Raw genomic sequence first — 26,809 nt, 5'->3', positions numbered from 1 at the left:
GCGTTGGAGGGGGGGCAGATTCGGCCAAGAGGAGGGGTGCCGCGCTGTGTCCCCCCCCGCGGGGAAGGGGCCGAGCACACAGCATCGTCCCCCCGGCAAGTGGTGCCCACGGAGCTGCCGGGGCGCGGGGGGCAGCGGCAGCTCCGTGGGGGCCCCGGGCAGGTCGGCGGCGGAGGGGAGGCGAGCGGAGGACCTGCGGGCGGGGGCTGCTATGGGAGGCTGCGGAGCCCCGGCCCCGGCCCGCCCCGCCCCGCCGCGGGGGACAGCGCAGCCGCGGGGCCGGCGCGGAGAGGAGCGGAGCCCCCCGCCCTGCCCCGCTGCTGGAGGATGCTCGGGCGTCGATGCCCCGAGGGGGCTCGGCCGGGAGCGGGGAGCCTCCCCCCGCCGTGCCGGGGCGCTGGGGCTCGCCTCCTCCCGCCCCGCCCCGCCCCGGGGCCTCTCCCCCGGGGCCCCGCTCCGGAGCTGCTCCCGCATGAAGCCCGGGGGCTCCCGTTCGGCGGGCGGGAGAGCCGGGGGAGGCGGGGGAGGGAGGGAGGGGGGGGGGGGGGGGGGGGGGCCGGCCCACCTGCGCCCGGCGGCTGGCGGTGCCCGCGGCGCAGAGCGCGGCTGCTCCGGAGCGGCGGCGGCGGGGCTGGGTCCTCCTCCTGCCCCCCCGCCGCTCCCGCCCTCGCACACTCCTCTCCCACCGCCATCCATCCATCCTTCCGTCCTGTCGGCACCTCGCCCGCCCGGCTCTCGCAGGGGCGCGCACAGCCGCACGCACCCCGGCACCCCCCCAACATGCTGCCGGCCACCGGCCCGGCATGGACCCCGGCGGCGGCTGCTCGGCTCCTCTCCGCTGCTGACTCCCCTCTGAGGTTTGCGGCAGGTAGCGGGGCGGACGGTTGGAAAGCGCAATAGGAAAAGCGGAGGGGAAGGAGGAAGAAAAAAAAAAAAAAAAAAAAAAAAAAAAAAAAGCAAGGAAAAAAAAAAAAAAGGCACAAAAAAAAAAAAGGCAAAAGCCATCAAGCCGGCCAAGCCCAGCTTTGGATCTCAGTGCAGGTATTTCTGCTGCTGTGTTCATCCCTTGCCGCCTGCCACCCCGGTTTACTTTTTTTTTTTTTTTAAAGGAAAGACAAAAAGAACGAAAAGGAGAAGTCGAACTCTCAAAGGGTTACTATGCAATTGCGACTGATTTCTTGGTTTTTTATCACTTTGAACTTTATGGAATACATTGGCAGCCAGCACGCCTCCAGGGTACGGCGACAGGGAAGAAGTAAGTGCGAAGAGCTTTATACTTTGGTAACTTCTGCATCCTCTCGTTGTGCTGTTCACCTGTCCGGGGGGGGGTCCCGTGCCCCCGGTGCCTGTGCGAGCGCGCTGGGAAGAGCAAATCCCGCGTCCTCGGCGCGGCCGAGCGGATTTGCAGGCAGCAGTTTCATTGAGTTGGAGGGATGAAGGCAATTTTTGATCTCTTTCTGCTTTTCTCTCTCACCTCACCGGGATGAGCAGAGCCGGCTCCGGGAGAACCTGCGCCTGCTCCTTTATATTTTAATGTCTGGCAAAGGGGAACGTCCTTTCCTAGCTCTTTCCACTTCCTAAAGGGAAAGCGCGATGACACGACAGGTAACTTGTTGCCGTGATGCCCTAGGCGTCTTTCTCCACCCCGGTCACCGTTTAGCGACCTGGGGGGAGGACGGAGGGAGAAGCCTCCACCCCGAGAACCAGCAGTACAGGTTATCGTTGTAGGTTAAGTCTGGCGCCCGGCGATGCGGAGTGGGGGGCTTGGGGTGTCGCGGCGCTGCCCGGCCCGCTGGCTGCCAACCTCCACTCGCCACTAGTCACTTCGATGGCACCGTCTGGGAAGCCCCTGGGTCTTGCATCGGCACCGCCCCGGGGCTGTGGCCCCTGCTTTTTTCTGGGGTTTGGGTGTTGGTTGTTTTTTTGTTTTGTTTTTTTTTTTTTTTTTTAATCCCATGGGATGAGGGGAGTTCGTCCCTTCTGATTTAGCCAGCCCCAGCCCAAAGCCGCCTGGGTCCGAGGTGGTGGCAGGAGGGAGCCAGGAGGGCCGGGGGGCGAGGGGCAGTCCCCGGGGGGGGCTGGCAGCAGCTCCTTGGGCGCTGAGGTCTGGAGGAAGCGATGTGGGAGACCAGAGGCGAGGAGATCCCCTCCGGCATCGGGGCGGGAAGAAAAGAGAGGCAGCGCCGAGTCGCCCCCTCGGGAAGGCGCTGTCCAGGTCGCGGGGCGCTGCCACGGGCGTGGGGCTCCGCCGCCGGCGTGGGGCTCCGGCGGGGCCGGCAGCTCCGGCCACGCGGGTCCGCGGTGGCACACACCCCGCACCCCACGCACCCCGCACCCCCCCGCCGGGCAGCTGCCGGCGGCGGCGGGACGCGGCAGCGGGACGTGCCCCAGGTCCCGCCTTGCCACCCCGCCTTGCATCGGACCCGTCGCTGTTTCTGGGGCGGGGAGGCATTTTTTGGCGCACCTCCCGCGGAGGGGCTGCTCGTGCCTGTCCTCTTCCCCTGACAGCTGCCGATACCCAGGGGATGTCACAGAACAGGGCAGCCTGCACTTAATCGGCGAGAAGTAACTGAGTTACTTCCTCAGGGAGAGGACGGAGGGGTTACTATTTTTTTTTGTTGTTTGTTTTGTTGTGTTTTGTTTTGTTGTTTTTTGGTTTTTGTTTTTTTTTTTTTTTTTTTTTGCTCAGCCCTCGCTCCCTTCCCCTGCTTGGCACGGCTAGCCCTTGAAAGCCTCCTTTGTATGGTTTACCTCCTGCACACAAGGTTTGATTCACCTAAAGTGCCCCTAAAGCGTAGCCGAGGCCGAGAGAGAGCGGGGCTCCAGCCCGCCCATCCCCACGGCCACGCAGCGAGGGAGCACTGAGGGCTAAGTAAAACATGTCAGGGCATCCGATTTATTATCCTTGGCAAGGGAGGGCTCCGCAGCCTCCATCACTTCCCACCCACTCCTTTAACCCCTGGCAGCCGCGGGCCCACAAGCCGCGGCTGCCCCCTTCCCCCTTCCCAGCCTCCGCGGGGGCACTCCGACGGGCGCGGTGGAGGGGTTCAGGGGGCACAGGGGTGGGTGTTTGGGGGGGTGGGAGGGGGGCAGGACCCACCCTCCCTACACTGTGGGGCGAGGGTCGTGGAGAGGGCCCCCCCCCCCCCGCTTCCACCCGTCCTTGCTCCGACACCTGGTGCGCGCCGCGCCGGGCCAGAGCCGGGCCGGCGGCGACCTCTGCTGTCCTGTGCCGCGGCGGGCAGCGCCCGCCGGCAGGTGCTCCGCTCGGCTCCGCTCGGCTCCGCTCGGTCCGGCTCGGCTCCACTCGGCTTAGTTCGGCTCCAACTCGGCTCGGTTCGGTTCGGCTCGGCTCCAACTCGGCTCGGTTCGGTTCGGCTCGGCTCCACTCGGCTCGGTTCGGTTCGGCTCGGCTCCGCTCGGCCCCTGCTCCCCCCTTGGGGGCCGCCCTTTTTTTTTTTGGGGGGGGGGTGGTGGGGGGGGGAAGGTAGGTCGCCCTCCTGCCCCGCTGCCGGCCTGGGGGCTGGGCGCAGGGCTGCCGCGGTGTCCCGGTGCTCCTCATGCGAGCGCCGGCCCGCCTGGGTCCTTCCCGGGCACCAGCGCGGTTTTCGGGAGGTGAGAGGTGGAAGCGTGGGCTGCAAATAATTAGCTGATTGGTACAGCGCGGAGAAGGTACTGAGTACTTGCTCAGAGTTTGCTGCTTACAATGCAAGAGTTAGGTTAAATTCGCAGAAGAGCAAGTGGCTGAAAAATCACAGCTAGAAAGAGTCAGAATGGAAACCTGGCTCGTTATTTTGGCAGTGAAGACAAATAACCGTCAGGACACCTCACCTGGACACCATGTGCGTCGTCCACTGGCCGAGGTCTTCAAATCGGGCTGGTTGTAAAACATGCTTTGGTATAACTAGTGGTTGTTTGGTGTGAAGCAAAAATTAGAGCATGAGCGTTCATGAAAGTTATTATAAAAGAGGTTACGGTCACCAGTTGCACTGATCATTTTGTCTTTAAAAATCTATGAATCACTGTTAGTGAATACTGGAACCTGAGAACAATGATAGTGTGCAGATAAAGAAAACACCTGTCAAATTCATCTGCTACATGTAAGACTTCCTCTGGGTTTCTGTTTCTTTTGCCCAGATAGTCTCATTTAAGCCTAAATCCTAAACTCATCACTAGGGAGGCGTTTTCAAATTTCCATTTAACCTATATATTTTTAAATACAGTACAAACCACTTGCCATCAAGCAGTCAGCGAGCCCATGTTACATTATTTGTTTAATATCCAAGTCCCCCATTCTACGGACTATATTGTGGACTCCACATTTTATGATAAAGGAATAACAAAGCCTGAACTGACTAATTCAGAATATGCTGGGCCAGACTTTCAGCAGTGTAAAATGAAGTTTCTGTGTTAATTTACCCCACCAGAAGGACGTGGTCCTGAAGCATTACTTATTTTGTACATATTGCCAAAGTAATCTTTACTAGGAGAAAAGTCTGGTCTGCAGTCCTTTCACTAGCCAAACTCCTTACTGAAGTTTCTAGTTTGAGCACACTAAATTTCTGTCTCATGATCGGTAATAAATGCATGGTTGGCTGTGCAGAGGCAAAAATCCTCTGAAGTCCACTAAGGAATGCAGAGGATTGGGTCCATAATTAGACATAGCAAGCGAGATCAATAAAAGTTCAAAAGCAAACATATTAGCAGAGAGATTTGTTTTTATCCTGATAAGAGCAATTAATAAATTAAGTTGCGTTTTCAGGTCCTAAAAGAGAGATTAATAAGCAGCCGAGTATAGACTAGCACACCTATAAATAAGAAGTTCTATGTATCTGCCAGTGATTACAGTTTGCTTAGGAAAAAAGTAGGTTTAAGTCAATAGTTCCAAAATATTTTGGCTCTGCAGGCCACCACCAGCCCTCAAAACTTAGTACTGACAGTTGTGCACCTTTCTCATTGACCTTTTAACTGACGGAAATGAATTATTATTTGCTCTGGGTCTGTGGGTCTGTGAATGACCAGCAGACCATTTGCCATGACCCTGTGGACTACCAGTGATCCACAGACTAAATTTGGACATGACTAAAGTAAGCAAAGCGATAGAAAATTCTGCATTTGTACCGCAACTCCTACATCTGGGAGTAAAACTATCAGTATGACTTAGTGGAACGGCAATTTGGATGTAGCGGTACCATGATGTACATAATTGGTAGCCCATCAGTATCTGATGTTGGCAACTGCCTCCTGCCTTTTGCTGTGGCGGCACGTTCGCAGTACCCGGCGGTCAGTCGGTTGCTCCTTCTTTGACGTGGGACTGCAGGTCTTCCAGCATCTGCCTCTGGTCACGGTCAGGAGTGGAGGGCTCCACTCTGCAAACGTTCTGCCTCTCTGGCCTGGTTTGCATGCAACTACTTAGGAATTAAAAATCAAGCAGATGCGTAACAGCCTGTTTGGAAGCATAGCTATACAAAAGAAAATAAAACGGGAGAGAACTGACAAAACACAAACCGGTAAAGTTATGTCTTCAGGTTCTTTTATACCCTTGTGGAGGGTGTCATTCATATGGACGTAAAATGTCAACAAGGAGAGAGGAATTGCGTTATTAGTTAAAATAATACTGCATTTTGGAAGCAATCTTTTTAATAGTTCACCGTCAATATATGTATTACTGATATCAACATGTATGTTTAGGGTTGGCATGGCACAGATGGTAATGCTACACGTTCTATATATAACATAGGTGTTGTTACCAATTTTTTTAAAAAATAAACAGTTTAGTATCTGAGTGCAGTAATTTAAAGCAGAAGTTAGCCAAGCAAGCAGCCATCAAGTAAGCTGAATCTGACCTTGGGCGGGATTAAATTATTCAGTGTTAGTTCTCTTTCAGAGTACTTGTATGCCATTAATATTTTTTTTTTCTGTGATATTTTCATATTAGTATTGTCAGGGTCAATAATTGCTGGTGACAAGTGCATCTTTTTTGCAATGAAACTATATTTCTCATTTTTGGATGAGATCCTGTTTGTTTCGAAATAGACTGTAAAATTCCTATTGCACTCATTAAAACCAAAAGCAGACAGAGAACTATGTCATTGTATTTCATAAACTGCGAATGTATTTCATTGTAGCGATATCTGAAATAATTAAATATTAGAAAATCACTACCCATTGCTGAAAGCGTTAGAAGTACTATAGGGATAGCCTGCTTGAGTTGTTTTTTCACAACTCTATGTGCATGTAGATATGTGCTTGAAGTTTACCAGCTGCATGTGGAACGATATGTGTTATTATCCCAAGAGGCTAAAGGACGTTACAGGCCAGTTTCCATTTCATACCTGACATCTGAAGGTGTGATAATTTCAGATTTTGCTTCTTTCAGCTGCTGAAGACATTTCTTATGCTATATAAAATTCATGTTAACTGTAAATACATATATTACCACAACTTCCCAAAGACATTGATGTAGGATGGTATATCAAGGAAATATATAAAAAGTCCTATTTATCTTTGCAGGCAGAATAAAATATTGCTATTATTAATGAGCTGGTTTTAGAGCTTGAACCAGCCTCCTTTGCTTTCAGTGAAGAAAGTCCCATGGACTTGGATGGAGCTGGAGAGAGCTTTTTTTCTGTGGGACCTCAGGAAACATTTTGTGTTTGGAAGAATTCCTATGCTAGAGTACTTGCAAATTTGCGTGATCCAAATATGTACGACCCCTGTGTAGGAAAAACCAATGCTCTGTACCTTTCAAAACTATGATATGTAGCCTGCTTGGGAGGCGATCTCTTCCTTAAGCAGATGAAAAGAACAGCCTTTTTACTACTTTCACCTATTGAGACAACTGAAATCAATAAAGTTAACTCTGAGATTAATTTCTTCTTTTAAGCTTTGTTATTAGTGTATTAAGCCTTTACAAATTCCCGGTCTGCTGTTTCTTCATGCTGTAAATTTTTCACTGAAGATAATGGAAGTTACGCCTAATAAAATCTGAGCTAGGACTTAAAAATCAGACTTAATCATTATCTCTTGCTTAGCGTGCTCATTTTGCTTTCTGGTTAATAAAGCTAGTGTACTGACTTGACCACTGCTATTTATTGCTAGCATTTATAAGCTGTCTACCATTTCATATTCAATCATTTATAGACAGTGACTACTAGGAAAACTCATCTGTTAAAACTATGTAGGTTCTTAAGAAATTTTTTCCCCAACAGTAAATTGTTCCTTTTGCTCTTGAAATTAAATGAAAAGTTGCGAAAGGCTGGTGGAGGAGATATAAAAGCTAATAAAAAAAATAATATTTTAGTCTCATTTCTAATTTTGGAGTCTGAACTACTCAAAATCACTTTGCCAATTTTTTACCAAAGTAATGCAGAACAAAGCAATCTTATCAGATGACAAAAGGCAGCTGAAACCATGTACGTTTTTACACAAAAGTCTGTCTGTCTGCTATTACCACAAACAATGCCGCAGATAGATAAAAATACTCAGAAAATATTTATTCATGCAAAACATGTTATGGCTCTCAACAAAAAAAAAAAAAAAAGAAAGAAAAAAGAGAAGAACTACATTTTTTTATAAATAATTGAATAACTGAGCTTCTGGCGATGGCAGAACAATTACTTATCAGGCGCTTTGTCATAATAAAATAGAACCGAATTTATTAACAATTACTTTAACCCAATTTTTGTTGTTAGCAGTGAGCAGTGCGATGAGCAACAGAACTTAAAAAGAAGGAACAATTGTACTACAGTTATATGATAGCTGACTACTAAACATTTTTGTGTTTCAATTTCTAGATTATGACCTATAGACTATGCATTTTGAAATGTTAGTGTTATTTCCTCGTGTGTTCAAAAATAGCACCCAGTGAAGCAAGGGAGCCACAAAACTCATCTCCCTCCAGTACTGCTAGGCAAGAACTCAGCCGTGGGGACTGGAGCTGAACTGGGAGAGCCGTGAAGGGGCACCTCGCCTTTGGCTGCGGCCACAGCACCGAGCTCCCGCCTGCTCCGAGCAGCACCCTGGCCTTGCACCGATACGTTGGCTCCACAAAGCAGAGTAATTAGGAGGAAGAACATAAAGAACTGTATATAGTGGTACTTCTAAATGAAAGTAAAACCCTGAACCACAGGCCTACAACAAGTTCTGGTAGTGCGCTGCTATAAACTTTATCCTTTCAAGCTTCTTATTGTGTGTCAGTTTTATGTCCTGACATGTTTCATGTTTAAACTTGAAGGGTCCTAGATGGGATTTCAGACATTCTATATTTCCTGCAGGGTAAAGCAGATTTTGGGGCACTGTAAAATAAAACAGGAGCTCATTGATGGGTGTTGGAATGGCAACGATGTGCGATTCCTGCAGCTTCCTGGAAAGTGCGAGTGCAGACAGAGCACGGCTCAGATCCAAGAACAGGACTTAGGTGCCTAAGGTGTGTCTGGGGCAGGATTTAAACACCTGAGTCCCTTACCTTCATAAGCCCTGCTTAACTGCCACCTCACCCTTGACGCACAGGCATTTCTCAGACGTTCTGTTGTTTCTGACATGAGACTTCAGCTTACTGACATGAAACATCCACCTGGTATGGGAGGCTTCCGAGTTCGGGTCTCTTCTGCAGAGACTTTTGAGATTTTCTCGTAAAGAAACCCTGGGTTAAAAAGGCAATAAATCTATCATAATTAATAATAAAAATAACAATACAAAGTTCTTCCACAGGAGGCACAAGACTCTGCAGGCAATCGCTTACTGAAACTAGAATATAGTCACACACACGCCAGCTCCCGTACACAGGCCCCCTGAGCCCTTTCCCCTTCTGTGCTAACTAAAATGAGTACAACCAAATGACCTGAGATTAGATGTAAATTCAGGTGATAAAAAGCAAGTTTATTAGAGCAGATCAATACAAGCTAGAGTCATGCTAGATATAAGAACTAATTTAACTTAGATTTTCAACTCCTGGCTGAATATTTTGGCTGCTAAGGTTTTGGATACATTAAGGGCAGCAAGATTGCTGCTCACCACTTGGTGTGTTTCGGAAGAAAAGAGTGAGGTATCCTTTCTTTTGCTAAAGAATAGATTGGCTTGCAGGGCTGGGTAGCAGTGGCAGGGCACCTAAGTCCCCTGGACAACCAGGATTTGAGACAGTTTCTGACCCCAGCATTTCCCTGTGACTAGGATTAGAATCCTTGCTCAGTGTGCCGTTTTTTTTCAATCCCTTTTGGAAGCACCCAGCTCTTTCCACCTACTGAAAGGCAACTTAGATGCCTTGCTCAGGGCTGCCAGCTGTACTTTGATGGAGGCGTCGATGGAGGGCATTGCTACACAAAGTAGGGATGTTCAGAATAGCATAAATCCTTTATCAAGCACCAGCTCATCCACCCTACTTCTCTCCAAATAACTCACCAGGTGTGCAGCTTCTCTGGTGATGGTGTTTTAGTGGGAAGCTACAGCAGAGTTACAGCTTGAGCCCTTTTTCCTCATCTGCCTTACAAAGTGAGGTTCTGTTTCAAGGGGAAGGAAGAGAAGGGTCTCATGCGAACCAGAAATGTAGGAGCAACCAGCTGGTAGCAGAATATTTCCATTGCATTTCTTGACTAACATTTACAAACATCCACATGAACCAGAGCTACTAAAACCTGACACTTTAATATGTTTACAAAGTTTATGTATGTTATCAGCACATGTAATACTCCCAACAGGATTTATTACAGATTTCTTTAGCAACAACATTTTTTATTCATAACAGCTCAACTGGTCAAAGAGAGGAAAGGAGCCAGTTTCTTCAGAGCATGCCTCCCCCGCACACTTGCCCAATGTTATTGCATTGTTTATTCATGAAGATTACAAACACCAGCGTCGGCAAGTGTTTCATAACCTTGTTTCCTTTTCCTAGAATGTTCATAATTGATTTCACTTTCTTCTATGCCACTGAATAAGGACTGGTTGGTTTTATTTTACTTTATGTTACACTGCTGAGTGAAGAATTACCCCTCCAAAATAGAACCAAGTGGGATGAAAGGATATCTATTTACCAAGCGAGTCAGAAGATGTGAAATGCATGTATTCAGCAAATAGATGGAGATGGATGAAGATTCTATAAAGTTTTGGTATAACAGCTGAAAATAATCAACTGAGATGAGACCTCCTTGTGCTGGGCATGATGGCCACAGATATCAAAAAATCTAATAGATGAGATCTTGAAGGCAGGAAAGGTAAATAAATTACACCATTTGGTATTTTGCAAAGAAACAGTTTCTGTTTTGCAGTCCAAAATGAAGTCACACATTCGTCTTTTGTGTTTATGTTTTATGAAGAGTTGAGCAATTAAAGAGTTTCAGAGTTAAGGGTGTATTAAAAGCAAAAGTAGAGTTCTGTACAAGAGTGTAGAATTTATAACTCGTGCTATGTCCTGGACAAGCATTTTTAAGCCCAAGGCCCTGGCTTTAGAAATGAAACAACTTAAAAATGCTCTTCAAGCTACCCATTGAGGGGAAGCTTCAGTGGTGTAAGAATTTTTCAGTAGGATTCAGTTGTGAGAATGTCAGCAAGAGGACATCCACATGACTGCTTATGTCATATATTATTTCCTAAGAAAAGAGCAAAGTCATTTTGAGGAATAGGTGAATATAAAAACAAGTTCCTCTGGACAGACTGTAGACAAAAATATTTTCCCTTTCTCTGTTGGCATAATTTATTTCAGCTAACAGCCTACAAAATCGGTATGGTTTGAGAATGCTTATTCTTTTACATGGCTGGGTATCACGTACTTTCATCTGAGTAATTCACTGAGATCATGCTTTAAACCTCCAGCTTTTTTCAAATGTATGCCTTAGAACAAGTAAGCTGTTACATTACTAACTCTGAGTTCAGGATATTTCAGGAAATAATGTAACAAGTGGTGAAATATCTTATGGTTGTGTGGTCTCTCGGAGGTCAGAGTGGGCTTGATCAGTCCATGGATGTGAAAATTATGGAGGAGGTTACAAATAGGCTTTATTTTACAATTTATCTACGTACTGTGGCTGGGTACTCTAATGAACAGAAGTCTTCCCAAGCTTTGTGGAGGTTACGAGTGCTGGGTGGGGAGCAGCTGGAGTGGGGGGGTCTTATTCCTATTTGCCAGGATCTGGCTGGCCACAAAGGAGGCTGTACCCTTTTGAGCTGAGGACAGGCTGCTATTCACCTCTTCCTGAAATCACATAATTTCCCAGCTACCCAGTGAGTGGAGAAATTAATTTCTTCCTCAGTATAAATCACTCCTGAGTCCAGATGAAAACAGATAAATCAAAAGAGTAGTCTTCTTTTGCATTTCTATGCTTCATTGATTATGTAAAAAAGGAGGATTCTAACCATAGCTACCACTAAAAGACCACCAAGCATTATGAAAGTCAATCCATAATCCTTTCTGAAGCCTTGCATATTTTGTTGAAAAATAAGTTATTCGTCTATGGAACTTGCTGATCGAGCCTTCTACCCTGGTTCCATGACTGACTGTGGTTACCGTTGTGTGCACCAAAAAGAGCCTGTGTTTTTCACCTGGAAGTATGCAGAGACCTTGGACACATCTTGTCCAAAAGAGATCAGCCACAGAAATTGCAGTACTGCATATAAGAGAGCTTATTCAGAAGCTTCCTTCTCATGCTCCCTGACTCCTACTTCATCCCCTGGAGCCCCTTAAGCCTACAGCTGTAGTCCTAGAGTTGGAAAAACAGCTTTACACAGTCTGTGCCCATGATCTGTTAAAAATACCTTTTTGACCGTCAGCATATATAACACTTGACAAAGGTGTCAGAAAACCATAAACCTACAAAAAACTGCAGGGTGTTGTTTAAAACCAGTCACAAAATAGTGAAAAAAATAATCATTTTGATGTAAAATATAGTAATAATATTTTAGAAAAATATAAAAATATAAAATGAAACATATAAATAATAAATAAAAATAATATAAATGCTCATAGTTTTAGTTATGTCTCCCTTCTCCCCTACATATTCATATCTGTATATACACATTCACATACATACAAACAAATTCACATAGACACAAGCAAGAATGAAAGGTCTTGATGTGTTCTTAAAGTATTTTCACTTTATAATTGTCGTAAAATGTACCAGTGTCTTAAAAAAGTAACTGATGACCCTAGACAGAAGTTTTCTTTCAAACCATGCAAAGCTCTTTGGTTTGTCTCCATCTCTTCTCCCACTGTTCTTATGGTCTCTTTGGTCATGGAAAATAAGATCATTAGTTTTACATTGGTTAAACCAAACACTAAATTAAAAAAAAATGTACAGGAAGCTTGGTAGAGGAACCCTCTTCTCTTTCTGTTGAGCCTGGCATGCTTAAAACTATACCAGAAAGTTATATGGGCCCTTCCTTTTTTGGCTGTGTACAGGTGAAACCTTTCTTCCTTTTCATATGACATGTATCACTAGGCTGGAAATTTTACTCAGGCAAGGAGAAGGAAAATGTTGTTCCTTAGGCTGGTCTCTGGGCAGGGAAAATTGGTGCTGCTAGAGAAAAAGAGTCTTTCCTTGCCCCCATGACAACCCCACAGCGCTATTGGTGAGATTCCTGGGGGACGTCCCGTGTGTGGGTGCATGTGGGTACCTGCATCTGTGCATGTGCTGAGGGAACAGCAAGGAGAGATAATATTCCTCCTTTTTATCAGTGAACAGAAATGTCATGTTCATAAGGCACATGCCAGACTAACACGAGGTTTTCAATTAGGGCCTCTGCAATGTTTTTAATGCGAGTTGGTTTAGTCAGAATAAGCATCTCTTAAACGTTAAGGGATTGATTCTGCTTCTAGTTACAGCTCGTGTCAGGAAGCAAATAACTCACAGAGCTCTGCCAGCATAAAATCTGCATGTGCTCAGAATCCAGCCTAAATGTTTATACGGGCTATTAAAAGACTTGATGGTTGATGGGGGATTTTTGTTGTCACCCACCAAGAAAAGGAGCAGCAATGCAATCTGCGCTTCTCTTTGCAAGGTGCTGGTAAAGGGAGCGAGGGTATTCCACCATCTTTTGTCAGACAATAGCTGTAAATAGACACTTAAAAGTGTGGGAGGAATACTTTTACTGCTTTCCCCATGCTGTACTTATTCACCTTGCCCAGCACTGTGTACTCTGGAGCTTTGTCCTACTTTGCCACGTGCTCAGTTACTGCTGTCAAGCTTCCATCTCTTCCTACAGGTATTGAACTTCGGCACTATTTCTCTAAGTAGTGATGAAGTAATTCGCAGAGTGAGAACATACACCAAACCAGATTAGCTAAATAAGCACACAGGCTTAGACCAAAATGCTGTGGTTTCTGAAGTGACAAGCGGCAGAGGAACTCTAGGTCAGCTCCACTAGTCTTCCTGATTTAATACAGGTGTGGTCCCTGTCCTCACTACCCATAACATGCCTGGATCCAAACCAAGCCCACTGGAAACAAGAACTAGCAGGTGAATGTAGTGAACCAGAGCAGACACACCAGCATTCACATGTGACAGTGTTATGTATGGTATAGGATAATGTGCCCTTTGTCAGATGAATTTTTAAAATATTTTTTTCTCATCGGCCTACCAATTCCTATTCTTCCTTAGTGTCACCCCAGAGAAACACTCCCTTTGTATTCCCTCTCCCTCACTCCCTTATTCGTACCTATAAGAAAGTTTTCTCCTTGGCGTACTTTTCCCTTTTGATGCCAAGCTACAAGTTATTGCATCTTACAGGTTTGAGCTCAGGGTTTTGAGGAGAAATCATGGAAAGAGAATGGGTGCCCTTGAGCTGTGGTGTGATGACTTGATGATAGCAGTAGGTTTCTTGGTGAGAGAGAAGAAGCAGTGAGCAGCTCCTTTGATTTACAAAGTCAGATTGTAAAAACAAGCTATGAATCCTTGCATATACAAAAAGATGTGAATTCTTGGAGCCTTTGTCAGACGTGGCCTGGTAGAAGTAAGGAAGGAGCTGGAAAAGTTTGCGTACTGTAATAGAGTATGTATCCCTGAGGTCTATCAAATACAAGAATATGAAGGGTGAAGTTTGGAAAGTGGTGAATATATCAGCTGACATCAAGCATGGCTATGGCTGTTTGTCCAAGCACAAATAGCAAAATATTTACCCAGTTTGTCCACTGCTCTCCAAGCAGTAGGGCAGGACCCTTCAGGGACCAGTGGACAAACTTCACTGTTTGCAAAAATATTGGGGAGGGGAGGAAAGTCCCCTCCATAATGCTTTGCATTTCGCCACAACTTTGCCAGGGAGTGCCATGATGGATGGCGGGGCAACTGGCCTCAATTTAGTGCAACTTACAAAATCCTCCTCCTCAGCTGCAGAGCGATGCAGTGTCACAGAAGGGATGGGCAGTGGAATTCATCAGCCGAACTGCAATTCTCAGCACTGCTTGCTGCATTCTATTCCTAGCTTTCGTAATGCTTAATGGTCCTAACTTTCCCTATGCCAAGCCCTTTCTCTGACACATTTAATTCCTCAAAGCTCTGCACATCTCTATTCTCTCTTGTGACAGCAGTTGAATAATGTCTACAAATGGAAATATCTACTTCTCCTCTTGGCTTGCTGTGGAGCCATATCCCCCTCCCCCCAATATATTTAGTCTAAGTGGATTTACAGAGTTAGTCTGACAGTTTCTGAAATAGAAAACCTCTGGATAGCAGCAGACCCCAAGAACTGCTTTCCCTATAGGCAGGCCAGTGCTTGCTTCTCTTTAAGATGGACTCTTTCCGATGATGTGGGGACAGAGGAGATACCACACCCTGTCCAGCCGTCGGCCTCTTGCTGAGACAGCTATCATGACTGCCAGTTCTTCTTGAAGATTTTACAATGCATACAGTTTCAAACAAACATCAGATGAAAGCAATTTTGAGGATAAACCAAGCACGGCCGGGTTTGCAATGGTGATTTATTGGTGAAAGTCATCAGCTCCTATTACCTATTTCTTGAGCCATCCAGTTCTTTGGCTTCCAGCCATTTCTAGGGCCTGATTCTGTTCCTCTTGAAGTTAATGGAAGGTTTTGTCACTGATTTCAATAGGAGGACTTTAACTTTCCAACTTTCTGTCTATAGAGGCTTGAAGTGCTTCCAGGTTTCCATCATAGTCTGCGGTTCTCCTCTTTAAGTCAATTGGACATTAACGGATTGCCTGGGCCCACACCTTTGGATATAGGAAAGCTCTACATCTGATTCAGCTCTCACTCACACAACAGCTTTATATCTCAGTGGAGTTCCTCCTGATTTATACTGGCAGGAGAGCGAGGTCCAATGTTACTTATGCCTGGGTCATTGCCAGCAGAACGCGGAGAGAATTCAAGTCACTTGTTATCCCCTTCCCTGCACCTCTCAATCACAGCATATACATACGTATATATAGGCGGATATATTAGAATCATCTGGACTCTTTTAAGTTATTCACCATCGAAACTGACTTCAAATTCAAGTTTTAAAGTTGAAATAACAAAGAAGGAAAAGAGAGCCAGAAGGGAGCCAGCTGCAAGGGTACTCGCAATTTTCATCAGTCTACAGGACACTCCTAATAACATATTTTACTACTTTGTAGTGAACTTTCTTTGCTTCTGCCATAAATATATTCCCTATGCTGTAAATGAATAGCTTGCAAGCTCAGTAAAGTTAATATAGAAGAATAAATCTTAACTACCTAATGTCAGGTCAGAAATATAAATCTTATCGAATATGCCAGGTCAGAAGGAAAGAATACTTTTAGCTGAAAATAGCAAATACTTTCCAGTGCAGAGTAGGAACTTATTTTTCTCTTTAAAAAAATATGCTGCTTCTAATAAGATGAGTTGAACAGTCTCCTTTTAGAATCTCCAAAAGAAAAATAAACACATAGAGCAGAGTTAATTTATAAAATGCTCCAAAGTTTATCTTGGCAGAACAGTTTTAGGCAGTAAGATTTCTCTCCCTCTTGCACATGCATTCATACACATATACATTCACACACACGCGCGCGCACGCACACACGCACGTCTCAAAATTAGGATAGGCCCTTACAATAGCAAATACTACCGAAAACTTCTATATCTGGATAAATTCACAGATTCTTATTCAGGCAAAGCTCTCATTTTCAAATCTATGGAAATTTCTCAAAATCAAGACAAAAATGCTTGAAGTCTTCCTCTGTAAGTACAGACCTGCTGTGTCACAGTGGGAGACAGTGAGCCACACAAGTGCCTCCTGTCTCAGGTCCCCCTCCCATGTGCCGGCACTTCTGCCAGATGCAAAGCAGCGATGCGGCCGCTGCCCCCTCCTCCTGCCTGCCCGGGGCCCCACTTGGGCACAGCTAGACAGCCGGCTGGGTGATCTGCCAGCCAGCTGCTGCTGGCACACGGGTCCCTCCCAGGAGCTACAGGCTCCCACTGCTGCCCATCCTCTTGTTCCTCGTCCACACACATCTTGCACATCAGGGCCAAGGCAACTTCAGAGGCTGTGGAGATGAAGCCCACCAAAGGCTTTCTTTCAGCCTCATGGGCTTCACTTTTTTTTTTTTTTCTTAATATATATATAGTCCATATGTCTTCAATCAGCCTGTGCCAGAGAGCTACAACAACAGGGGGATACTGCAGGGTCCAGATCCAACAGCTGAGAGACTGACCAAGTGCAGGGTGCAGTGCAACCAATGACAAACTGCACCCTGCCCTATGCTGACACCCCCAAAGAGTTTGGAGCTCCTCCACCTCTTGCAGCAGTCACTGACCTTTCAGACAGTTTATTTACTTCACGGTCTGCAAAGCAAAAGGTCACTTCCCTCAAGATTAGCAAGAATAGAGACAGTTTTACGTGGCTGAAGCACAGCTCGAGGCTGGTGCGTGCACAATTCTCTGGACTGTCCTTGCTCAGTGCCACCAAGTTACAGAATGCAGGCTCTGGCTTACTAAAACCCCACAGAGGAATGCAATGAGTGGGATATTCCTCTTCTCTTCTCTTCTCTTCTCTTCTCTTCTCTTCTCTTCTCTTCTCTTCTCTTCTCTTCTCTTCTCTTCTCTTCTCTTCTCTTCTCTTCTCTTCTCTTCTCTTCTCTTCTCTTCTCTTCTCTTCTCTTCTCTTCTCTTCTCTTCTCTTCTCTTCTCTTCTCTTCTCTTCTCTTCTCTTCTCTTCTCTTCTCTTCTCTTCTCTTCTCTTCTCTTCTCTTCTCTTCTCTTCTCTTCTCTTCTCTTCTCTTCTCTTCTCTTCTCTTCTCTTCTCTTCTCTTCTCTTCTCTTCTCTTCTCTTCTCTTCTCTTCTCTTCTCTTCTCTTCTCTTCTCTTCTCTTCTCTTCTCTTCTCTTCTCTTCTCTTCTCTTCTCTTCTCTTCTCTTCTCTTCTCTTCTCTTCTCTTCTCTTCTCTTCTCTTCTCTTCTCTTCTCTTCTCTTCTCTTCTCTTCTCTTCTCTTCTCTTCTCTTCTCTTCTCTTCTCTTCTCTTCTCTTCTCTTCTCTTCTCTTCTCTTCTCTTCTCTTCTCTTCTCTTCTCTTCTCTTCTCTTCTCTTCTCTTCTCTTCTCTTCTCTTCTCTTCTCTTCTCTTCTCTTCTCTTCTCTCTTCTCTCCTCCTCTCTCTCCCTTTTGGCTGCTGGGAAGTTGCCAGTGATTTCCAGCATTTGGTCTGACAACTGTTCTACTGTAAATATTTAGAAGAATCCATTAGAGATTAAACAAAGTGTAAGTAACTGCTCCTAAGTGATAGCTCTTATTAATGTCTGCAGCAATATGCGCTTTACAAATGCATATGAAAGTCCTACCTCTAGGCTGCTTGTAGGAAAGAGCAAGATAGACAGCAGCAGCCAGAACACAGTGTAATTTGAGTGTCAGTGTGTTATCATTATAAATAATCAGTGCAGAGACAGAATTCTGTAATGTGTGCACCATGCTTGCAAATCTTGTAGACAGCAATGGGTAGAATGTGTTATTCTGACCAAAGTATTTTAAATGATCTCCATGGGGCTGCAAAAGTACTCAGAGCCCCAGTTTGGATGTCCTTACTTTTCTTTGGTCTGACCCAAAAATATAAAAAAAAAACACAACCAAAAACCCCAAGTCCTCTCCTACCCCAAAATGTATCAAGAATCATCATGTGTTACAGGGGAAAAGACAAGCACTGGTCTGGTGGAATTTGTAACTTTTATTGTTCTGACTATATAGTATCTTAAACATTCACTGTGCAGTGTGATGTCAGTAGCAGAAAAGGGATGAACACTAACAGTGTTCTGGGGCTGGCAATGAGATATTTAAGAAGTAATACTGACAGAAGCTACTTTCCAATGGATTCAATTCTGAGTATAAAAATGGCCACATTTACAACAGAGATGAATGAAGATGTATAAATGCATCTACATGCTAACCAATATCTTTGCTGAAAACATACACAATATACACAGTGAACAGCAGATACATGTCTACACATATACATACTATAGCAGAATTCTCTATCCCAACAAAGGTTGGAGATACTGATTCTTTTTTTTAATGACATTGTTTATTGTCAGTTTGCAGTGAGTAGAGTGTTCTGGTTCCAATACAGAAGGGGTAAAAAAAGGATCACCAGACTTGGCTCTACAGTCCACCTTGCACAGGTTAGGTTCTGCAAACAAAAAGACCTGGGGCTCATCCAGGCCACTCATGATGCTTTTCTAGGGTTGCAATGTCTGGTACTCAGAAATACTGCATGTAAGACAGACCTCTTAGTATCATGTCTAATTTTTGAAGCTGGCAGCCTCCTTGTCCTTTCCTGTCCCCCTACCTTAAAGAAAATGTCTGGATAGTGTCTGGGAGTTATCTGTGTTCATTCTTTCATTTCAGTCTCATAACCACATCTGACTTTTCAAAATTTGAGTCACCATTTTCTGTATGTGAGTTTAGATCTTTACTGAAGAAATAAATAAAAGCAAGCTGGGCAACTGGGAGAGTTGGGTATGAGCTGCTGAGCAGGAAGATGCTGACTTGTTGGGTACTCCCATCACTGATCGCAGTGGCTTATGGAATTGGTGGCTTCAGTGTCACAGCAGGGAAGAAGGATGAAATTTGTTAAGGTAAAGTTTGGTGCTGCAGGTTTCCCAGAAAAAGAAAAAGGGAAGATACAGTGCTTGTGATCACTTGAGGCAGGCCTCAGCAAGTTAAATAGAAAGGGAGGTGGCAAAAGAAGTTATTAGGTGCCTCCTCAGTAGTTCAGATACTGGGCTTGTGTCAAGATTGAAGAGGAGGGTAACATCTGTTCCAGCTTCCACTCTGGATGGTCAACTGGTACCCAGCACAAATAATGTAAACATGGTGTTACCACTGGTTCCCAAGCATGAGATGGACTCGAAGCACAGGCAGGGATGTGCCTGACTCCAGTGGTTGCAGGACATTTTTCAAGCTGCTGCTGAGGCAGGGCCATTTCTGATATTTGACTGAAGTCAGTACCTGTCTGCCAGAGAATGCTACAGACTGGGTCTGGCCTTGCACCACACATTGTGTCCAAAAGCAGGAGACAGAAAGCCATGAAGTCTTCTTTAGGCCTTGGTCTTTCTGAATGTGTTTATAGGCTTCCAGGTGCCAACACTCTTCCACCTCTAAAGCCAGTAGCCAGCAGGAGAGGGTAAGGGAGCCATCCTGAGCTTCTTGACAGGGGCAAGGATGATGAATGTTATGTAGGATGTAAAGCGTTTTATCTTCTTCTGTACCTCCATGTGTGCATATGTGGGAGATTCAGGAGGTCAGGCAGAAGAGATGCTCATGCTCTAGAAAAGCTACAGAGGGGCAGACTTGATGGTTTATTCAAGCAAGGGGAACATTAGTAAGGAGTACTTCTAAGCTAATGGGCATGGATAGCTGAGAGCAACTGGCGTTGTTCTGCACAAAACTCCCCTAAGTGACTGTATTCACCTCAAAACAATAACAAGAAGCAGCAGCAAGAATGCACCTTTCAAAACCTGTACAAATATCAGTTAATTTTTCATATTAATTCTCGACAGGATTGCAAGAAGGCGTTGCCATAATTTTTCAGAAAGTGAAAAGGAGGCAGATAAGTTATCTTTTAAGAGCAGCCAGCAGCAGTGATCTTATTTTAAGACACACAGATCACTTATTTGCAAATATTGCTGAATTCCAGGTGGTCAGACCTCTTAGGTACCTCAAGGAACAGATCTTCCACTGGATAATTTGGCAGGTCTCTGCTGATTTTTACAGGACAGTGACACTTGACACAAATAAATAATTTTACCACGTCCCTTGACTCCAGTCATTGAGAGCACAAACACAAGAACTGAGCTAGTCATTGGACATTACATGGTAATTCCCAGGCCATCTCATCCTTAGGCAGAGGTTTAAGATAGTTCAGATGGACTGAGCCCTAGAAGTGCCTGTTTGCCTCCAATGACTACAAAGTCTGGTGTCCCCGAGCCCTGAGGATCTCCCCCTCTCTGTCCATAGAAGAGTTAAACCCAACAAGACCCGTGTTGACGCTTGAGGAGCCTGGACAGCTGGGTCAATCATGGATGTGCAAATCTTCAGAGCCTACAACCAGGGGAGATGAATCCCAGCATGGGTGCCAAGTGCAGGCACCTTAATTTTAAAAATTAGATAAAAATCTTTCAGAGGTGTTAAAATGTAGTTGAAAGGGAACTGAACCTCCAGAGTTCTTAATTCCTACTCTGGAGACATGCTTGAATATTCAAGGACAGCAGACATTTTAATTATACATCATTTCAGGGGGGCTTCTTGGATGTAATTTCCCCTTAAGTTTGTGATGCTGTGGGTCATTCCCACTTATCTTACGATGTAATGATCGTGATGAAAACAACTGTTTCTCAAAATTTGCTATTCCATTGCCATATGGTCGATTACAGCACAAGCACATTCAACTTGAAATGTTGATTGAGAATGGAAACATTTTACAGCCACTTAGCCCAGTTGTGAAGTCATACCTTAGGGTCAGCAGGAGGGAGGATCCAGCCCTACACTTCCAGAACAGGAGCCACAGTGCAATGAGGATGAAAGAAAAGTGTAAAAAGAGAGGCTATCATAATACTTTTTCTTCTTTTGCTCACAGCCATGCTGGCTGAGGGAATATTCTGTATAAGGTAATGATGTCTCCAAGTTCCATAGAGACAACACCTTAAACACTCCTCCTAGATGCTAGTTTGAAGAAATAAAGTGGAAAGTATGATGAACAGTGAATAACTTGTCTTGTTATTCCTTCTACTTTTTGAAAGAGAAGGATTCCATCATTTCACTCCATTTTTACAATAAACAACATTCCATCTTTACATCCTCTTTAAAATATTAATTTATTATGTTTTCTTAATTTCTTCTGATATAAAGAATAAACAAACTGAGGAAGAGACCACATTGACGAATTTTAGATGCATGCTTAGGTTTTTAAAAATGAGAAGGTACTGTTAGTTTTATTTTGTTTTGCCAGTAATTTCATATGAATATTAAACTGTATTAGATAAGTGGCTAAGACATAGCAAGAGAAAATTATGTGAAATCTAAAGGACACTTTCTTGAGATTCTCCATTTTTCTATCCTGCACAAATATATTGTGGTAAAATCAGCAAGTCTCCTACCATCTGTTTGCTTACACTGATGCCTCATCCAGCAGATATGCTACATTGAAACCTTATGAGACATAAAAACCCAATTTTGTTCATAAGGCAACAATGTGGAGTTTGTTTAAAGGAAACTGAAGTTTATTTTATTTCTGAAAACTCCTGTGAAGCAAGTAGTTCTCAAATCACAAAGAAAATATTGGATCATCACCCTATATTAAAAAATGGCATTTTTATTTGCTTTTATCCACAATTATTTAATTCTCTTTTTTTATGTCATCAGAATCAGATTGATGAGCATAATACAACTCACTGTGAGTAAGAAAATTATGATATTGCTGATGCTATCTTAAAGCAAAATGCTAACAAACAGCTGGCTTGCTGATATGTGCAGCCCCTAGCCAGGGGTGCAGCGGCAAGGGATGTCTGAAGGTGCCTAGCAAAAACTGTAAGACCCACTCAATGGTTGCTTTCTCAGGCACAATAAGTTATGGTTAAACTACAGCATGATTTTAGAAAGATGTCTGACCTCTTTTTTGAATCATCCATGCAACTGAAATGGTACTGCCTTCCTGAGACTATTGCAATGCTTCAACTACCAAGGCTTTCTGAAATCTTTCTTGGATAATGCAGCTGAGACTCACTGAGGCTCATTTCCAACCTCTGATCCATTGTATCTTTACTTCTAGTAGCAGATAGCCTTATAGCATCTGATATTTTAGGAGGAACGCTTAATGACAGACTGACTTTTTTTCCACCTAGAGAAAGAGTTGCTGTTGTAGAGTGTGACTCAGGCAAGGCTGGCTTTGGAGAAAACAATCCACAAAACTAGATGTAGTTTTACTATGTTTCTTTTATCTCTAAGAACAGGCATGACTGTTCCATGCCAGTGTAACTCTTTTGGTGCTAAGCTTTCGTGAAGCAGTTCTTTGTTTATAAAGTCATAACAGAAGAAATAGAGCAGGGTCTACCACAGTGCTGTTCCTACGTTGTGACCAAGCGACTGTGTTCCTGATGGAATTGAAGACCATGAAGACATCCCAGTGCCACTTTCCCCTTGCCTATGCCCCACTGGCCACCAGCAGCTCTCAGGCATTATGTAGCACCAAGACACTTCAAAGCTTAGAGATCTTCAGAGGAAGAAAACAGCAGTGAGGTGCCGCACTGGCCCTTCTGAATCCCTAGTACTGAGCTATTGTTTCAGCATGGGCATCAGGATGGCTGCGCCTCCTCCTTGCAATATAAAGCACAATAAGGCCAGTAGCAGTCAGGCTGGGTTTGCTGGTAAGAGCTGCAATTTCAGCCCTAAAGATTCCCCAAATGTCTCGGTTCAGACTGCTTATAGCAACTATCAAACAGGAGGTGTGTTCCGTTTCTTCTCCAAGCATGTGTTTGTTAAAGAGCTGCCGTGGTCGGCTAAGAGAAAAGTAATGTGACCCCTGAAGCATTTACTTACATCATGAAGCTGCTTCTTACGTGATTGCTACAAAGAGCCTTGAGGACCACAGGGTGAAAGGTCCTACAGAACTGCACATGTATTTGGAGTCTTACTGCTGCTGTTGCTATGTGATTATATCATGTTCTCAGGGGTTTTTAAGGATGGTTGAAATCACAATACAGTTTGCAATAATTATATTTACTCTCTTTTTCACATGTCCGTGAAAAGCTTTGTAATCATTTTCCCTGATCATTTGGCCTCCTTTTCACTTGGCTTCCCTTTGAACACCTCTTTCTAATTTTCTGTGAGAACACCTTTGTTGTACTGGCTTTTTTCCATATGGAGTGTTACATATAACGTTGGTATGGAAAGTATTACATAGTAAACAGCAGATTTAAACTGAAAAAGATACTTTAGAGATTAATGAACAGGCTATGAGTCTCTCCTTTTACAGAGCATCAGTTTGATTCTTACTGAAATCAAAGCAATATGTTTTTTTTCCTATTAGGATATACTTTAGTAGCCCCTTATAAAATTATTTAATAATCTCAAAGGTGAAAATCTTTATGTTAAAAAAGCAATGAAATTATCATCTGTGTTGGGTCTCCTGCTGAGACACAAAGAAACAGGGCTGCTAACTCCAAGCACTGTAGGGATCTTACTCCCAGATATAATGGTAGTGATTTAAAATGCATGAACATTAATTTTAAAAAGTTTATAAAGTAAAGTAGTACCATAAGCCTTTCATAAGCCTTTTGAATTCACATAGTTATACTTTTCCATGCAGAATTCAGGAGGATAATTTATTTTTTTAATTCTTTTAAAAAAGGAGAAAAGAATAAAGGTTTTGCCTTCTGGAACACCATGAAAATGTAGTGATTATGTTAGAAATATTTGATATTTTATTTTCTCTACTACAGAATTACCTAAAAGTATTGAAAAGTTAAAAAATAAAAAAATAGTTTAAACTTTGAATTAGTTAATGGCTGAGATATTCAAGGCATTTGTTTCAAAGTTAGTATGTTAAAATTTAGGCTTTTGCCTATTTCAAGAAGATATGTGTCTGCTCCAAGCACAAGAGCCTCTATTCAAGAATGTGTCCTTAATTTTAATCAGGTATTTAAGTCTAATTGAAGTCAAGGGTCTGTAGCACATGTGTGAAGGTAACCATATGCCAATGTGCTTTTTTGAATGGGGAGGAATTTAAACATGGGTTTACATGGTAGTTGTTTGATTTGTTGTTTTTTTTTTTCAGTTGGGTCTGGGTATGCAGAAAGTAGCATAAAAGGGATCAACAAACATTAAAGCTTGTTAACTTGGTGCTGAGTATAGAGGAGAAAAAAGGCCTTTTATTTCCCTGAAATTTCTGACCTTTTTTGTTATTTTTCTTCTCCCTGTTGCTCTTTGCTTACCAACCACAGCTCTCATTTGCTGTGGACAATTCCCAAAGGGAACATTCCTCGCTGGAGTAACTTACCCAGCTCTTTTCCTTAATTTACAGCGAGTACAGCACCCCTTGCAGAATGCATAGCAGAACCTTTGGCCGCAAGCCAGTGCTAATAGCATGTTTTCCAATAATCTAATCTCTTCAGCCAGAGCAGAAATCAGAAAGTTAAAAGAACTGGCTTCTCAATTTGTCTTAGTCTGCCTTTGAAATCTGTGCACGGAAAGGTTGTGCAAGTGACTACAACAAATTGCTACCACACTTGCACCCATGACTTGGTAGTTGTGTTCATAACAATCTGATGTATACGAGAGAATCCCGTATAAAGCAAGGTTTCATGTGGTGCTAGGAAGAGAATTGCACATGAAGGCTTGCATATGCAAAGAAGCCAGGAATTTCAGCCAAAACTGAGGACATATTGTAAACATCCATGAATTAAACACCTCAACACTCCTAAGAGATAGGTATCATTTCTCCTTTGCAGATGAAGAAATTGAAGCCCAAAGATGACGAGGCCAAAACTTTTAAATTTGGCTCTAGAAGTGAAGCAGCAATCCTTTGATTGGCCTCCTAAATAAATAGCTGCATTTTCAGATCTCTGACCACCTGCACCTTCCACAGGCACTCTGAAAATCAGGTTATGTACTCAGGAATGAAGTAGAAGACTAGTTGTCTCACTGGAGGCCCTGGGTTTGAAAATGCAGATGCTAATACTTCCAACTTTCCAATGCTAGAAAGGAACCAGAAGCAGGCAACTTCATCAACCTTCAAATCCAAGAACCCCTATCTTTCTCCAAAAGCACATAACTCAGTGGTGCTATTAGGGGAGTTTCAAATATAGAAAAAGACCAAGTAACTAGACGTTGGAAGTTCACCTATTGCCTTTTTTTTTTTTTTTTTTTCATGTTATTTGTTTCTTTTTTATCTATATTGGACTGTGTACATGTTTGCTTTGAGGATGGGGAACTGATAACATCACAACCATTTTTCCTCATTTCTAACATTATGCAGACCTCTGGTGGTCTACAGATTACAGGTTGATAACTGGGTCCATCACTCTACCCCAGGACAGAATCCCCCATACATACAATTTTGTTTGCTGTCACTGGGGGCATGTAACCTGTGGGGAACTGCTACCTTTCTGTGAGATCAAATTGTTTGACTTGCTTCATGCAATTCCATGGGGTCAAGGAGTCAGTTAAGAAGGATGTTTTCGTACTAGGGCACAGTTCACTCTTCCCTTTCACTTATTGCATTTTGGCATCTGCTTGTGTCATTTTTTATCACAATTTTTGCTGCAGCAGCCCAGCATTTGGAGTGGTGTTGTTGCGGTCATCTCATATCCGAGTCCTGTCTCATGGCAGCCCAACGTGGTGCCGCAAGCCACTAGCCACCAGTCAAGCTGCCAAATATTCATCACATTGGATGCTTTAAAAATAACTGCTGTGATTTCATGTTTTTCTAATATCTAGGGGATGTTTGGTTTTCACCGAAGCCTAACTAATTGTTGGTATAACTTATATTTGACAGCTCTATTTGCAGTAATGGGTTCTATTTCTATCATTTATTCTGCATCGGCTTAACTTAATTATTTTACAGCATGACAAAACAGAACTTAACAGTCTTCTCTTCCTCATTAATGCAGTTATTAGAAAAATGTTCTTCAACGGAGCACTGTTGCAAAGTGCCAAGGATATTTTGCAAGCTGGCTAAGGCATCCAACACCTGAAAAAGCAGCTCTCAGGCCACAAAACAGCAAATGGATCGTTTCATTGTGCAGTAGGTTGGGTAGGAAGAGTTGTCTCACAAATCTGTACTTGCACGTGCAGTGTAAGGTTAAATATGCACCCTCAGGATGCTGCTGTGATCAAGTCTAAATTATGTGACTCTTATACCATTGTTACTGGTGAAATACTTTAGCAAAAGTATATTTTTGAGACTTCTTGTTCAAATGTGCATAAAAAGTGTCAGATATCACTTCAGATATGCATCACCAATAATAAATAATGTATCAGACAAATAAAAACCAGTCATCCCTAAAAGTTATAATTCATAGATTAGCCCTTAATCTTTCTAAATGTTTTTATCTTCAGTTTAGGTTAAACTGGTTTAAAAGACACATAAGATTTTTTTTTTCATATTTTTTTTGCTGTTGTAGAAAAACATCAAAGTGGCTTCAAAACCTTTGACTTTACAGTTCTTACTATAAAATGTTTAATAACACTCATAACAATAACCCTAAATTTCCTGTATATTTAATTATTGGTTTTATATATAATCATATAAATTTGTTTGCTTGTTTTTCTTTACCTAGTATTGTCAATAGGTGGCCTCAGTTTATTTATTGTTTTACTTTAGAATTTCCTTTTTCTTTTGAATTGAAATTCTGTATCTTACCACTCCTT

The 26,809-nt window shown here is 43.6% G+C and overlaps 1 protein-coding gene across 1 annotated transcript in view; it reads left to right on the top strand.

Annotated features, from left to right (window-relative positions):
* The first annotated feature begins 571 nt into the window (after positions 1-571).
* RSPO3 (R-spondin 3) overlaps positions 572-26,809 on the top strand; it is a 63,704-nt gene continuing 37,466 nt past the window's right edge. Inside the window, exons 1-2 of the mRNA XM_032998118.2 lie at positions 572-857; positions 1,110-1,255. Coding sequence (XP_032854009.2) covers positions 781-857; positions 1,110-1,255 — 223 coding nt within the window. The 5' untranslated portion in view covers positions 572-780. The remainder of the gene's footprint in view (positions 858-1,109; positions 1,256-26,809) is intronic.

The sequence above is a fragment of the Tyto alba genome, unplaced genomic scaffold (assembly GCF_018691265.1).
Source record: "Tyto alba isolate M040663 unplaced genomic scaffold, T.alba_DEE_v4.0 Super-Scaffold_22, whole genome shotgun sequence".
NCBI lineage: Eukaryota > Metazoa > Chordata > Aves > Strigiformes > Tytonidae > Tyto > Tyto alba.
This window is presented reverse-complemented; position numbering and strand designations above follow the sequence as displayed.